We start from the raw sequence: 17,230 nt of genomic DNA, 5'->3' as shown, positions 1-17,230 counted from the left end.
TTTATTTTTATTCTTATTATTTTTATTCTTATTATTTTTATTCTTATTATTTTTATTCTTATTATTTTTATTCTTATTATTTTTATTCTTATTATTTTTATTCTTTTTATAATTATTCTTTTTATAATTATTCTTATGCTTTTTATTCTTATGCTTTTTATTCTTATGCTTTTTATTCTTATGCTTTTTATTCTTATGCTTATTTTTATTTTTATTCTTATTTTTATTCTTATTCTTATTATTTTTATTTTTATTCTTATATTATTTTTATTCTTATAGTATTTTTATTCTTATTTTTATTCTTATTATTCTTATTCTTATTATTTTTATTCTTATTTTTATTGTTTTTATTTTTATTCTTATTTTTATTTTTATTCTTATTATTTTTATTCTTATTATTTTTATTCTTATTATTCTTATTTTTATTCTTATTATTCTTATTTTTATTCTTATTCTTATTTTTATTCTTATTCTTATTTTTATTCTTATTCTTATTTTTATTCTTATTCTTATTTTTATTCTTATTCTTATTTTTATTCTTATTATTCTTATTCTTATTATTCTTATTCTTATTATTTTATTCTTATTTTTATTGTTTTTTATTTTTATTTATTGCAGGAAGTCAGGAGAAAGGCACCCCTGGGTACCACATTACCCCAGCCAGACATCAGCTTTTTAACAACTGCAGCTCTAAGGAGAAGGAGCAAACCCTGGAGCGTTTCCTTATATGTTCAGCAGCCCCGTGCTGGGGACAGAGTTTCCCCAAATGGGCAAAAAACTGCAGCAGCTCCACTGGGGGTTTGGATTGGGAACTTTTTCCAGCACACATCCCCCTGCCATCCAAAGGAAAGGAAAGGTGACACTGAGCCCTAAAATGCTCTGTCCCTGGGATGAGCAGGGATGATGTCTTGCAGCATTCTCTTGGTTGAGAAGGGGATTCCAGAGCACAGGATATTTTCATTTTGCTAAATCAGACTGACAAAACCTTTTTGCCAAACTGCACTTTTATTCTTGTTCTTATTCTTATTCTTAATTTCTTATCCTTATTTTTATTCTTATTTTTATTCTTATTCTTATTTTTATTCTTATTCTTATTTTTATTCTTATTCTTATTTTTATTCTTATTCTCATTTTTATTCTTATTCTCATTTTTATTCTTATTCTCATTTTTATTCTTATTCTCATTTTTATTCTTATTCTCATTTTTATTCTTATCCTTATTTTTATTCTTATCCTTATTTTTAATTTCTTATCCTTATTTTTATTCTTATCCTTATTTTTATTCTTATTCTTATTTTTATTCTTATTCTCATTCTTATTCTTATTTTTATTCTTATCCTTATTTTTATTCTTATTTTTATTCTTATTCTTATCCTTATTTTTATTCTTATTCTTATTTTTAATTTCTTATCCTTATTTTACTTATCCTTATTTTTATTCTTATTTTTATTCTTATTCTTATTTTTTTTATTCTTATTTTTATTCTTATTTTTATTCTTATTCTTATTTTCATTCTTATTCTTATTTTTATTCTTATTCTTGTGTATAATGTGTGTTCAACCCTTCCCCATCTCCCTGCAGACGTTGGTGATCCAGGGGCTCAGTGAGGAGGGAGCTCAGGGGTCCTGATCCTCCCCCCCTCTTCCTCTGATTCTTGCACAGAAACAGTGAGCACTGCAAAGCCTGAACACAGCCCCTCTGCTCCGTGTTCCTACCCCAAAAAAAGCAGATGGGAGGAAACAGAACTCCCCACCCTGCTCTTTCTGACACCATCACACAAGGGAAATGCTCTCTGCAAATCTCAGCTGGTCCTACAGAGGAGGATCCTACAGAGGGGATCTTGACCCCTTGGACCAGGGGCAAGATCCCCCCCATCCTGCACATCCAGCCCTGGCTCTAAGCACACACCTGAGCCCTTTGCAAGAAAAAAAAAAAAAAATAAGGAGAAAAGGAACCCCCAAATTGCTCCTCTGCCACTGGTCTGGTTGCTTCACCCCAGCAAACTGTAATCCCAGAGTTATCCCCTGTGCTCAGCCCTGGGGAGGCCACAGCTTGAGTCCTGTGTCCAGTTCTGGGCCCCTCAGCTCAGGAAGGAGGTTGAGGTGCTGGAGCAGGTCCAGAGAAGAGCAAGGAGGCTGGGAAGGGATCCAGCACAAGTCCTGTGAGGAAGGGCTGAGGGAGCTGGGGGTGTTGAGGCTGGAGAAGAGGAGGCTCAGGGGAGACCTCATCACTCTCTCCAACTCCCTGAAAGGAGGTTGGAGCCAGGGGGGGGTCAGGCAGATATCAGTAGGATAAGAGGGCACAGACTAAAGAATTTTTTCCTAATATCCAACCTAAACCTCCCCTGGCAGAGCCTCAGCTCTGCCAGGGGAGGTTTAGGTTGGATATTAGGAAAGGATTCTTTGCAGAGAGGGTGCTCAGGCATTGGAATGGGCTGCCCAGGGAAGGGGTGGATTCTCCATCCCTGGAGATATTTCAAAAGAGCCTGGATGTGGCACTCAGTGCCATGGGCTGGGAACCACGGGGGGAGTGGAGCAAGGGTTGGACTTGATGAGCTCTGAGGTCCCTTCCAACCCAGCCCATTCTAGGATTCTATCCCTTAGGCAAGGTGCTGGCAGCTCTGCCACAGAAATCCCTGCTGCAGTTGTCAAAGGCCACAAGGACTGAAGGATTGAGGGACATGAACATTTCAGAACCTCTCCCAGCTTCCCATTAGGTGCATTAAGGAATTGCAATTCTTTTGATGGAATAGTCAGTGGGATCACTGCAGAATCTTAATCCCATTCTTCTATAATGCATGATGCAAAAAATAGCTCTGGTGCCTGCTCCTGTTTGCAGGTACCAGCTGGAGCTGCCAAAGTGTCCATCTCAAGCTGCAAAAAAAACAAAATGAGGGCAACTGATCCCATTGCTTGGAGAACACCCAAGTGAATATCAATACCTCTGAACACAGACAAATCATCTGCTTTCCTGGCAAGAAAGATTTTTTGGGGGAGCTTTTGGGAACAAGAACTCAGCAGCCGAGCCAGACGGGAAGGAGGGAAATCAGAACCAGTGCAGTAAAAGGAGGAGGCAAAAAGTCATCACATTGCTTCATCTGAAGCTGAACTGGTTCTGCATTTCCCTGGAGCAAGGCAGTGAGATCTGCCCCAACACCATGGGGTGCTTGAACAAATCTCCCATTCTGCACCCGGAGTTACACAAGAGCAGTCCCAGGGGCAGAGGGAGGCAGAGAAAGGGAATTATTCACAGCCTGCCATGGATAAACCCAGCTTAACACAGGCACTTGGAAAACACTGCTCCCTCTGTTCAGTAATATTAGTTCACATTCCACTCATTTTGATAACCTTTTCCTTCTCCATCTACCCCACTGACTGGCTAGAAACCCAACCAATGCCTTCTCCTGAGTTCAGCCAAAAAACTGAATTTTTTTTTTTTCTTTCTGAAGAAGTGGATGGATGGATGGAAGTGGCTGAAGATACCACTGAACCCCATTTTGCACTAAATCATAGCCAAATAGATACAATCAAAAAACCACTAGAAGAAATTTAAAAGAAAAACCCCTCTGCTTCGTTTCACAGGGTAGGGATTGCTCCCCAGAATTTACCCAATGCTATCAGATTGATGGAGCAGCAATTTTTCACCTTCCAAAGGGATGGAAAAGTGAGGAGGTTCAGCCCTCTGTTTGAAACAGCCATGTCTTTGTAGCCCTATGATATGGCTTTGAAAAGAAATCTAGGGCAAGTCCTAATTTTACCCAGTAAAAAAATATATTCTAAAATCACTTTATACAGATAAAGCAGAGATGATCCCCCCTCTGACAGAAAACCCTACGTTTTTCTAACAATCCTGTGCATGCATTCAGCTGTAAAATGCCCTGGCAAATCCAGAAGGCAACAAAGGATCAAATCTGCCTGGTGAATATACAAATAACAGCCAAACACATTACAAGACCAGAGAGGCTTTTTTTTCCTTTGATATGCAACAGCACTTAAGGGAATTTTTCTACTACACAACCTCGACGATGCTCAGCGTACTAAAAACATCTTAAGATCCCACAGCTCTAAAGAAAAAAAAAATAATTGTATTTGAGAGCTTTCTAGGACTGAATGAGCTGAGAAAAGAATGAAAAAAACCTCTGGAAGGGCAAAAGTCACATTTCAAAAGGGCTATCTTTGACTAGAAAAGCTTCCTTACCTATAATTCAGTTTCCTTTCCTGTCCCTGCAACAAAATGTTTGGTATATTTTAAGCTTCAGCTTTTTTTGGTGACCCCTTTCTCTCTCTTTGTTGTTAAAAATAAAAAAGACACCAAAAAAACCCCAAAAATCAAACAAACCCAACAAAACCCCCACCAACACTACAAACATTTTTTCCTACCTAGAGGAAACAACCTCAGGGAAGACAAAACTGCCCTTACACATTATAATATGGTGTTTCTGACATAAATTACTGCATTTTGATGAGTAACAGCAAAAAGAGAGACAAATATTACTGCATTTTGATGAGTAAAACAAAAAAGAGAGGCAATTTAAACACACTTTGTCCCTCTCCATTTCTTCCTTAAGTTCCAGCTCTATCACAACCCCAGACAACTGCAGCCAGACACCAAGAAATAAATCAAAGAATTGTGCTACAAAGATGGATTCCTGGATTCTGCACACCAGGAAAAGCTGTCCTGCTGCAACCAGGATAAACCAATAATCCTGGTAATGCCTCAGTGCAGGCAGTGACACCAGGACATGTTTGGAGTGTTCCTCAAAAGGATCACAGGACCAACACCCTGGAGTAACTGCAAGCATCCCCCAGGGAGCCCTTACAACCTCAAGTGTCCCAGAATCAGGGGTTTTAGTTTCAGATGATTTGGAAAAGCTCCCACAGAGTCATGCCAGCTATGTTTAAGTCAGGTAACACCTTACTGACTGCATCTGTTTAGAATTTTGATGCAAATACAGAGTTCTGCTGAAATCTCCCCGTTTTTATGTAACCTCCAGACTGACTTAGGTGAGGCCCTAAGCCTCAGAAGGGTTTATCCTTTAATTGAGGAACTAAACCCATCCCATTCAAGTTTGCAAACAGTCTCTCCACCCTCTGGCTTACTTTTTCAACATCTGCTTTTGTAACATTGATGTCAGCATCCATTTTCTCAAAATATTGCTGTGCTCGATCAGCTTCTTTGCAGTCCCGTTCAAACCTCCTCTTACTCTGAAAAGGAAAAGCAGAAACCTTCATTATGGGAAAGAAACATCAGCTCAAAAGCTGCTTAAAATCAATACCTGCCCCTCAACTGATCTGCTGCAACAACTTGGATTTTAAGATCCCGTTGTTTATGTTGCAATATAAAAAAATCTTTAAAAATATAAAATACAAACCGTTTTTCATTCTGTTCTTCAGACTGCTTGATCCTACCAATATTAGCATTATTCTGCTCATGTAGACAAAAAAAATAAATCACTCCCTTCCCAACACCCTATTTTTACAATTCACACATCTGCAATGTTCCCTTTCTTGAGCCTCTCCTCTACTTCCAGTCCCATTTTTCATCCATCACATGAACAACAGTTCCAATGAATTTAACTTGGAGAAAAACCACCTTCCTCTAGACATGGCCCCATTTAATTTATTCCCAAAGTAGGAACCTATTGAGCTAACACAATTTATTCACAAAGTAGGAAGCTGTTTGACTTACAGAGGAATATCCAAAGAGGACCCTTAGGGATCCTGCATTTCACTTTTCAAGTCCTATCAAATGAGATTTTATTCATGACAGACACACCCCACAGAAAGCCAAATGTACTATTAAAACACTCTTGCTCATGCCCACCAGTGTATTTCAGAGTTTTAAAAATCCCATTTCTACACCTTTTATCCATACATCCCTCTTTTTCCAAACTTAATGCTTGGACTATTTTGCAAACAGTGTGAAAAAAAAAAAAAAAAAATCACTTAAATCCCACATCTGAGGAAGATTTTACTTACTGCTTCAAGTTGTTTCCAGCAAGTCTCAATATGTTGTTGTGCCTTTCTGCCATCGTGGAAATGCTAGTTCAAAAAAGAAAAAAGAAAACATTTTGAGCAACAGAAGAACAAACAGCCAATTATGCTCAAGGAGTTCCAGAAAAAAAAAAAAACAAAAAACAACAACCCAGAAATTATTCTGACAGCTGGGTTTTGCTACACTGGTAAATTGAGCAGGTGGATGATGACAACCTAATGTCTCAGCAGGCTGCAGATGTATATTTGCATCAATTATAGTGGTTAGTTTGACTAAGGCTAATTAATCCCCTTAGCAATTCCACCTTGTGTTATTGTTCCCTCTATCTTGTAATTATTGGTTTCCCATAGCACAAAATCTGAAGCACTTTTATCTGAAGAGCATTTCTTTGGTTCCTGACTGAACACTAAATTAAAATTCCCCTCTCCGTGCCATTTACCAAGATGCCTTTGACTGCCACACTCTAAAAACTGATTTTTCTCCTGATTTTCATTCAGATTCAGCATAAAACCCTCTTCTTTCCAGCCCCTGCCTGGGTCAGACCAGCTGTTCATTTCTCTTCAAAGGTTTTTAATTCTTTGGGTCCCCCCAGGACCCCTTTTTTCCCCCCCACACTGAGGTGTTATCCAAGTTTTAAATCCAAAATATCATCCAGGTATTCCTCTCCATCCCTGACTTTTCTGGGGTGTAGAAAGGGATTTGGGTTGGGAGCATGAAACCTAATACTGGCAATGACCCCAAAACCTTAGGAAAACAAAATTCCAGATGAATTTCACAATTGAAGGATGAACTTGGGATGAAAAACATATCAGCTCACAGCTCTTACCCCAACCTCCTATTTTTTAACTGCTTTGCAGTTAAATCAACAATGTAATCTTAATTTTGCAGGAGTCATCTTTCTTGTTTCCAAATTTACTGCAAAATAAACTCTATAAGGTGCTGGAAATCCACGTGAGGGGAGCAGCAGGCCTGGAGCAGTGAGACTGCATCCTCTTCAGATTTTGCTGTATTTTTATTTGGTTTTTATTTTGAGAAGCTCACTTACAGAAATGGAGCACAATGAGATGCAATGAGGATTATTAATAGGAAAACAGAGGTAAAAATGTCTTGAGAACCTTCACATTTTGGATATTTTACTGCAATATTGCCTTTTTTAGCTCAACCATTTTCTAAATAGATCCCTAACTCCCAATTCTTGTTGTGTTATCCCATAAATATTTCTATATCCTTGCTATGAGAGATAAAGCCAAGTGTGATGGAAGGTGTAACATGTATTGGGAGCACTTCTGCAAAGCTTTTACCTCTAAAGAATGATTTTTGCCATCCAAAAATTCGTTTTTATAGAAAGCAACTTAAGTTGTACCTTCCCTGTATTTCTTCACTGTACTAATTTAAAGTGAAGAAAATCAAGACAGAATGTTGAAGTGATCTGCTCAAAGTCATCCAGGAAGCCTCCAGTTTCCTCAACCCCTGAACTATCTTCAGCTTCCTCAAAATCATTTCCTTTAAAATCTTCTTAAGCAGCAAATGCCTTTTAGCAACTTCCCCCCCAAATGAGCAAAAATAACTTGGAGATCAATTCTTCTTTTTTAAAGTTTACAGGGCACAAACTCCAATTTTAGTTTATTTTTTTTAACCAAATAATTGGTGATTCTATACCTGGTGATTCAGCAAATGGGAACCTGACAAATAATTTAGCAAACCATATGGGAAATTACCATTCTTCATTAGTCACACATTATTACTCAGCAGCCCAGGAGGATGAATTCAGAGTAGTTGATACAACAGAAAATTATTTCCCACCCCCTCAACTCAATGCCTTAATTAATGGACCCTAATTAGGATTTCTATTCAAGAAAACCTCAGATTACAGGCAAGATAAGGAATTATGTGCCAGCAGCACTCTTGCAGCAGCCATCTTCAGAGCCATGATTTTATTGAGATTTTTTGGCCAAATTCACAGCATCCAAAGCAGAAGTTTTGGGTTTATCAGTGCTCATGACTCCCATTTTTCTAAATCACTCTTTAAGCCAGAGAGTCTTAGGCTAGAAATCATCACACCAACTTCTAAGATTTTCCTGAAAAAATATTTTACCCAAGAAATAGGACCTACTAAATAGCTAAAAACTTAACAGCATCACCCAAACCATGATCACAGTTTTTCTTCTTTCCTGTGTGTTCCAGCAGAATGCAGCTGGGATGCCACAGGCTGCTCAGAACAACCCCCAGCTGGCCACGTTCTGCCTGGACATCTCCATCCCTGACATTTACAGGGTAAAACACCAAAAATCTCCATTATTGGCATCTCCTGAGGGTTGGTAAGACTTGAGGTATTATCAGCTTTTATTTGGTTTCTGATAGGGAGGTTGTGGATCAACTTTGAAATATTTTTTATATTTGAAAAAGAGCCCACTCAGGGAATACTCAGCTACAGTAAAGTTTAGAAAGAGAAATAATAGAAAGAAATAATAAATACCACAAATGATAAACCACAAAGACATCCTCTGTGGGTGACTTGATTGCTTTTTAAACTCATGGGTTATTCCTCATTCCCATGCTGCTGGTGCTCCTCCCAGCTGGGGAGGAATCCTGGCTGCTGGGCAATCCAAGACAAAACTCCCACTGACTTTTGCCAGGCTCAGATTTCCCCCATGTTGATCACAACCCTGGGAGCAGGCAGGGAGCTACCTCCAATCCTGGGCCTGTTACTGCCAGTGCTGTTCCTACAAGGAGCAGTTGGATTTTTTTGCAAAAAATTTTTAAATGCAAGAGGATTTACAGAGCCACAGCAGACAGCAAAAGCTTGGGAGAAGATACCTCTTCTCCTTCCTTTTGAGAGGAAGAGTAGAATAGCAAAATATCATTAAAAGCATCTCACAAAGGATAATGCAATCCAATAATATTTTTTTTTTTAGGAATTCTTGGGCAGTTTTAAATGAAACACCAGCACAAGAACAGAGCTGCTAATCCTGTACCAAAAACTGCCCATGTGAACCAGTTTAAGAAAGGCTGTAATAAGACAGCTTTTATTTTTCTTGAGAAACAGCAATAGATTGCATGGTTAAACTGTGGGTCTGCACATCTACAGGCTGCTTTTATACAAAACAGTCAGAAAAATCATCTTAATTTATATGCACAGCATATGGGCTCATGTGACAACATGTAAGGCCTTTAAAAAAGATAGGACAAGGCTGCTCCATTCCAAACTAAATAATGTAGTTAAAAAACACTGAAAAAAACATTATCTTCCACTAAAACTGGCACTCAGCTCATATTGCTGTCCACATAAACAGCCCTAGCAATGTAGTATTTCCTCCTCCAATTCTTGACTTTTGTTACAAGTGATTCCTAAAATAATGCCCAGTGATGAAACCACCCTAAAGACAGAAATCAGAGACCATGATGTTTTCCTCAATTTTCCCAGCTCAGTTTGCAAAAAGCCTTGTCAAATGTTTTTCTTTTCCTGGCTGCAAAGACAGGATGCAGTCTCCTGGGAAGGAATCTTTTGTTTCCAAGAATAGCAACCATGCTCTTGAGGTCTTATCACTTTCCTTTGGGACAAGAGGAGTGAAAGGCAGGCCCTGACATGGAACACGTGTTCATCAGAGCTGCTTCTAAATATTGGGCCATAACCTTGTTCTCCTCTGCATTTTCCAGGGGAACATTATTCATCTTAACATGCAAAGAGGTCAAACCTGAAACACTTTCAGTGATCAAAGCTGATGGTCAAACTCAACTGGAATTATCTTCTCTTGAGGTGGTGCCTTCCAATCCCAGTTACAAACCAGTAAGACCAAAATTTCTGACACAGCCCAGACCTGTGTGCTCATGCTGATGGGGTGATGTGACAACAGAACCACTTTTTGTGGCTGTATTATTAAATTATTAATGGTAACTTGCTGTTTCATGCTACCCATGGCAGATGAAGTCTTTATATTTGGAAATCATAACCCAAGTAACCTCTTCTTAGGCACCAGGACACCCACTGTGCTCCTGGATAACTCCATGGGCAGAGCCAAAGGGATCCTCCAGAGCACTCAGTGACACCAGGCAGCTCCTGGACCAGAACTGCTGAACCATCTGGCTTCCTGGCAGCCAAACAGCCCAGGATTCAGTGAGCACAAACAGAGGCAGGAAAGCTCAGAGGGAGAGTCTGTACCCCACTCAGAAATCCACCCAGCTCCAATCCATCATGTCCCTAAAAAGCCAACCTGTGCCAAAGTGTTCCCTGAGAGGAAACCTTTGGGTTTTTCAAAGGGAGAGTCACCATTACTACTAAAATTCAAGTAGGAAGATGTGGGTTTATATCCTGCAGTAAGAACATTGGAACATGCTGCTCTATCCCCTGTCAGAAAGGGAGCTGGGAGTCTGGATTGCCAGGAAGCTGAACAGGAGCCAGCAGTGTGCCCAGGTAGCCAAGAAGGCCAATGGCATCCTGGGCTGGCTCAGGAACAGCGTGGCCAGCAGGTCCAGGGAAGGGATTCTGCCCCTGTGCTCAGCCCTGGGGAGGCCACAGCTTGAGTCCTGTGTCCAGTTCTGGGCCCCTCAGCTCAGGAAGGAGATTGAGGTCCTGGAGCAGGTCCAGAGAAGAGCAAGGAGGCTGGGAAGGGATCCAGCACAAGTCCTGTGAGGAAGGGCTGAGGGAGCTGGGGGTGTTGAGGCTGGAGAAGAGGAGGCTCAGGGGAGACCTCATCACTCTCTCCAACTCCCTGAAAGGAGGTTGGAGCCAGGGGGGGGTTGGGCTCTTTTCCCAGGCAACTCTCAGCAAGACAAGAGGGCACAAGAGGTCTCAAGTTGTGCCAGGGGAGGGTTAGGTTGGACATTAGAAAGAATTTCTTTAGGGAGAGGGTGATCAGACACTGGAATGGGCTGCCCAGGGAAGGGGTGGATTCTCCATCCCTGGAGATATTTCCAAAGAGCCTGGATGTGGCACTCAGTGCCATGGGCTGGGAACCACGGGGGGAGTGGAGCAAGGGTTGGACTTGATGAGCTCTGAGGTCCCTTCCAACCCAGCCAATTCTATGATTCTATGATTTTATTTCTGTGCTCTGTGATGGCCCCCTACAGATAAGAAACCCAGAAGATGTGCAAGTTAATTCTTCATCAGGCAAAAAACCACATTATTTCTTCAAATACCTAACAACCTTTTAGCTGCTTCATGTATGCATATGCCCACAAGGGAGTATTAAGACCTATATCAGATATATAAAATATTAAATGTTACTAGAATGCCAGCTAAACACTCCCATATAAATCATGGACCCCTTGGATAAGCAGCACTCACACCCAGTGAAGGTCTGTATGGCTTTACTGCTGCTCTTTCACTCTCATTTTAAGCCAATTTCTGCAGCTGTCTGGGTTGAACAGAAAGGGAAAAAACCCATTCCTGGCCAGTGCTGAATCCCTCAAGCATTTCAGTCAAGCCCCAAGCAGCAAATTTTAGTGTAGACAGAGGACATCACTCATCTCATCTCTCTGACAGGTATCGAGACAAATTCACAGAAAATTTAACTACATTTATCTGCAACCAGGTTTTGTTTCCCAGTGAGAATCCTCCACTTTGTCAGTAGAAGTCTATTTATTTACTTCAACTATTATTTCATGTTCAATGTACATTCAAAACTGGGGAGGGCAGGACATAAAGCCCAGTGGTCTCAACTTTAACCCTGCTAAATGTCAAGTTCTACTTTCAGCAGGATATATTATTATTAGATTCCCACACAAAAACATTTTGGGAACTTTTACAATAAGCTTTTTCCATCCCAGAACAGTCCTTCACAGCAGGATTGGATGAGACACACAAATATTTAACACAGTTTCATTAAATTTGTGCCATAATGTGGGAAACAAACAAACACTCAATAAGAACACCCAGAACTTACCATGACCTTTCCTCTCCTACAGCCACTACTCAGCACTCTAATGCTGCATTTAACTCAAAGAAATGAAGCTGAAATATCTTGGAGGAAAGAAAGGATGAAGAAGTAGAGCTGGAGCACTGTGCAGTGTATTTATTGAGCACAACAAAATATCCCATAAATGAGTTTTCTTTCTGTTCCCAAATAACTCCTGCAAATCTTCTACCTGGCAACATAACCATTTATTGCTGTTTAATATATATTTATATATATATATAAAAGGTATATATAAGGCTATAAGTTTTATACCCTTATACTTAGATTAAATCTAAATACTTCTAACTCCACTTATGGGGTAAAGTGAGGAAAGCTCAACAGGAATCCCTTCAACCCAATTTTTGCAAATCACTCCCTTTCACTGCCTCTTTTTTTTTCCCTGCCACCTACTTTGCCTGCTGGCTTTGTCATTTTGGGAAGGCAGCAATGTCCCTTTGTACCTCTGCAGCACAAATCACAGCTGTGCTCCAAAGACAGAGAGACCTTGAGGCACCTCCAAAATCACAAAAGATGGAAAAATCCATTGTGTTACGTATCCTGCCACCCTGCCCCATGCTCTCTGCCCTGAGGAATCCTCCTGAAAACCATCCTGCAGAACAAGGCACTATTCAGAAGGACTGAACAGAGCAGAATTCCTCCTAATTATTTCCTTTTCATCAACACCTGAGAGCCTGCAAGAAACAGAAAGTCCTCTGAGGTGTCCACCTCTCAGATGAATGCACCCAGGGAGGGTGCACAAGCTCTGCCATAAAGATCCCAGCCCCTTTCTGCCCTTGGGGTACCCATAAGGATTCATTCATTCCCCTACAGAAAATGGGATGTATTGACATCAGGTAAATTCTCTCCCAACCACAGAATCCCCAGTGCTGCACCAGCTCAGGCTGCAGCAAAGCTCTTGGCTTGCTCTTGACTTTCATGTTGGGTTGGATGGAGCCAGCTTAACCCCAAGGGGAGGTGGAGGCAGAGGTGAAAGCAGCAGCAGTAATAAGAGGGATGGTTCATGACTCCTAAATAGATTTTTAGCAAAGGTACACAGAGCAGTTGCTGCCAGAGACTGAGTCACACCTTGGTTTTTTGACCACAGAAATCAGAATTGTCCCAGAAATTAATTCTTCTGCTCCTATCCACACAGCTACAGGACCAAGGGCTTTCCTCAGTTATAGCTGAGACAAGACCTAAACCAACTTTTGTGAAGCTTTAAGAAAAAAAAGTATTCCTCATTGCTTGGCCAGACTGGCTACACGTGTGCACAGCATCCTCTAAGGTGTCACCTAAAATGAGGGTAGCAAAAAAAATCCAGTGTCTAGATTTATTATTTTTTTTTGATAGAAAAAAGCATCATTATTCTCTCACCTAAGCAATCAAAATCCTGATGATCTCTCTCTCACCTGGAGATGAACTGGTGTGCTTAGGAGACCAGTTCTTACCACAACCAGGAACAGTCACAAGGGGTGGGAGTAGAACAACTCTTCTCTCAACTTTATTACCTGGTTGAGCTCATGAGTTTGAAGTCCAAACACACCACTTGATGTGCGATCACCTCTCCTTTCCTTTTATCACAGACAAGAAAAATTAAGAACCAATTTTGTAAAACTGCAGGACCCCCAGCTCAAACCTTCCACTTGCCACAGCTACCCTGAAGTGAGGTTTTGGTGAAGTTGGGCTGGCAGAAGAAAATTCCTTCTCTGAGCCATTCTGAGAGGTGATCCCCAAGCTGGGGTGTCTCTTGGTGACGGGGTCTTTGAAGGGGAATTCAGTCCCCTAAATGTCCCCTCAACAATCTCAAAAGGAAGATGGAAAGGAGATGAGTTTCACATGTTGTGTAGAAGTGAAATCTCAGCTTTGGAGCAGTAAACAAGCTCCTCTGGAGATGAGAATTACTCACATGAGCATAAAAACACTAAGATCAAGAGAATCCAAGAAGAAGTTAAGTGAGGAACTGTATTATAAAGAGTTTCACTTCATGAGACAGCTGGGAAGAACTGAAACAGCAAAAGGAGCTTTCCCATCCTGCACACAACTCTGGGTGTGAAAAGCAGAGTTTGACTTCAGTGACTGGGAGAGCAAAACAACTCCTTGGTAAGGGATAACATCATCCAGGGTTGTCCTATGGAAGAGGAATGTGTAACATGATCAAGTTGAACAGACTGATGTAGCCTTTGTTGCTAAAGATCTTGAAGTTTCACAATTGAAGTCTTTGCCTGATTTTTTCATGCTGCTTTCTGATGGCCAAAAGGCATCACAGAACCCAGCACATGAGCTGTAAAAATAGAGGGAACCCAGAATTCCCCCAAGCTCCAACCCAGGCCAGAGGAAAGAGGAGTTTTCTGTCTTTTGAGCAGAACCAAGCCACTGGGAATTTGCAAAGCAGCCCAGTCATCCAACCTCCAGACTGTCCTGCCTGGTTTTGATTAGCTGCTTCATCCTTTATTTCATCATTATATGAAAAACCATGACACAGGCAGCCATCAAGCACACCTTGCACAAAACAAATGGAACATACAGAAAAATTGCATGCCAAATGAATTTTATCCACCATCAAACCTCTGTAAGGCTTTATATACCACCAGGTTCTGCAGTGCTTACAGGCTCATGTTTGTCAAAGGAAAAAAAAAAAAAAAAAAGTGATTTATTATTATACCATCCCAATCATCTGCTGGTGTAATTCCACTTTAATCAGTAAAGCTAAATGAGCATGAAAACAGAGTAATGCAGGCATGCATCACACCCCATGTTTAAAGATCATGATCCTCATTCCCCATGACTATTAAATGCACAATTTCTGTTGGGATTTCAATTGGTCTCAGTAAAACATTTTCCTCTTTTTTTTTTTTTTTTTTTTTTTTTTTTTTTCCAGGCTTTACTGCTGGACTCTTCCCTAACCAAGCTTTTCCCTAACAGAACCTTAAGCACAGATGGGTTTCTGCCCTTATCCAGCAGGGATTCTCCAGAGGACAACCCTGTCTGATTGAGTCACATTTGCTCCAAATGGCTCAGGGCATGAAACCCACTTTGTTTTTTAATGCTTGCTTCATTAGCAAAGCTCCTGTTTATTAACTGCAAATAAATCTTGCTGAACATGGAACTCCCCTACCACAAACTCTCTTCAACAGCAATGAATTAATTCATTGGGAATAATAAAAAATGATCAATTACCGATTTCCTCTCTTGTTTCAGCTCCTGCACATAGCGTGATAGCTCTCCAGTGATAAGAGAGGTCATGTTCTCTGAAATGACCTCATGCTGCCCAGCATAGTCATTCATTTCATTTAAAGTGGCTACGAAGGCTCTGGTTGATGTGTACCTGCAGAGGACAAAAATACATTTTGCTTTTAATCCCTTGCTTTTCAGAGAGACACCCTGCAAAGGGAGGTTCTGGACTTGCAACGTGAGATTATTGAACAGGGATTAACACGGATCCATTAGAAGGAATTTTCAAAAGGAATCCTCTCCCCCCCACTGCCAGTTGTCTGCTAAATTCATCTGGATTTAGACAGTTTGACATTTCAGAGTGCCAGTTTTTTTATCAGCACAACCCTGGGACTCCAGTATCTACCCAAACATTTCCAGTTACAACTCCATGCCCAGAGCCATCAGTGTCCCCTACCTGGCCACATCCTGTCTGAACAACTTGTTTAATGTAGAAAATATTTCATAGTGTAAAACAGATTTAAATCAGATTTAAATATTTACAAATACTTTGTAAGATGTTCAAAAAGGGAGTGAGTTTAATAACTTGGTGTCCATCACCAACCTGGATTTTTTAGTGCCTTCCACCGCAAGGTTTATTTTGTTGTGTAGAAAAAAAAATTTCCTACACAACATTTATTGAAGAACTGAACATCTGTGCACATGGTTTCAAAACAGCAGATTAGGTCACTACCACATTCAGCACAGAGCCAACAGAGCTACATTTAAATATTCCAGCTGGCTGTGCTGGTCAGCTGGGAAACAGCAGCTTTGAAGCTCTGCACTTGGACACACAACAACTCACTAGTAAATAAATAGTAGTGGTTTGCACTGCTAGCATCACCTAAAGGGGAAAAAGCAAAGCAAGGAGGCAGTGATGTAGAGAAAATACAGGGGAGTGGCACAAATAGGGATGAACAAGGCATCTAAGAAAAAAAAAAAAAAAAAAATTAAAATATAACCCAATACAAGCAGCCACATGCAGTCTGTGGTGCCCTGAAAGAAATCCCAGTTGCAAAATATAAAAAAAATCTAAGCCACAGAACTACAGACTGACATGAAGCTTGGGAACAGGTATTTTTTTTAGAGAAGCTGCCTCAAAGCAGGGGCTGAGGCACCCAAAGGTCTCCTGCCAAATCCTCAGACATCATTTAGAGACAGGAGGAAGCTGCTGAGGTGAACCCTGCACTGAAAAGGGCAAAGGACACACAGGATCTTCTGTGCCACCTCACATGAATCCTTTAATTCCAATATCCTTTTCCAGCAATGAAAGATGTTTCAGAAAAGATTTGTTGTACACTCAAAATACCCATTTATGGTACAGCTACCCAAAGCAGATTTATTCCCAAGCCCAGGAACAGACCAAAAAGGCTGATGTGCTTGTACCATAAACTTCCTCATCTACAAACAACAATATCTCAAGAAACAATAGAATTCTATCTAATATCAAAACTGATTCCCAAACAACACTAACTACAAATAAATAAAAGAAAGAAAATAAAAAGGCTGTTATCTCTGTTAACATGAGTCACTAGAGGAGCTCCATAATACAGCACGAGGGGGGCTGACCCAAAAATCCCAATTCATACAATCACACAGTTGGATCCACATCCAAAATCCCTTGAAATGTTCCCAATTTCAAGGTCAAGGGTTTGAGTTTGCTGCTGGGCTCTCCAGGGGCAGAGCAGCCTCCTGCAATACAAGGCTGGAGGGTTGGACTCTCCAAAGCCTTCACTCAAAGCTGATGCTTTCCAGAACACTGAGAAACCTCACTCAAAGTGCTCTAAAAAGTTCTTGCTCTGGTTTATACCCTGTCTCTTGGAAAGCTCCTGCTCTATAAAGTTCTCTTTTAAAACTCTCTTTAATCTCCAGGGCAGGGATGGTGTGAATGATGGGTTTAATGACATCTATCAGCACCTGGACCCAAGCCCAGTGTCCTCCAGGGAAGGAGGGATACAGGGATCACCAGGAGACATCCCAACACCAAATCCTGTGCTGATCCATCCCACAGTACTGGGAGAACAAACTACAACCTTCCTCTTCCTCTTCCAGAGCCACTGGTTCCTCTGTGGTGTTAAAACATTACCCCTGTCTGAAGTTATTAATCTGTGCTGTCACTCCATCTGAGTCAT

At 40.7% G+C, this 17,230-nt stretch overlaps 1 protein-coding gene across 25 annotated transcripts in view; it reads right to left on the bottom strand.

Annotated features, from left to right (window-relative positions):
- Positions 1-17,230, bottom strand: part of FNBP1 (formin binding protein 1) — a 95,281-nt gene that overhangs the window by 42,028 nt on the left and 36,023 nt on the right. For all 25 annotated transcript variants that reach the window (XM_071765903.1, XM_071765883.1, XM_071765880.1 and 22 more), the window contains exons 4-6: positions 15,066-15,213; positions 5,979-6,041; positions 5,100-5,204 (exon numbers count right to left, since the gene is read on the bottom strand). In XM_071765903.1, coding sequence (XP_071622004.1) covers positions 5,100-5,204; positions 5,979-6,041; positions 15,066-15,213 — 316 coding nt within the window. The remainder of the gene's footprint in view (positions 1-5,099; positions 5,205-5,978; positions 6,042-15,065; positions 15,214-17,230) is intronic.

This window comes from Heliangelus exortis, chromosome 22, assembly GCF_036169615.1.
Source record: "Heliangelus exortis chromosome 22, bHelExo1.hap1, whole genome shotgun sequence".
Classification (NCBI taxonomy): Eukaryota; Metazoa; Chordata; class Aves; order Apodiformes; family Trochilidae; genus Heliangelus; species Heliangelus exortis.
Note: the sequence above shows the minus strand (reverse complement) of the source record. Positions and strands in the feature narration are given on the sequence as shown.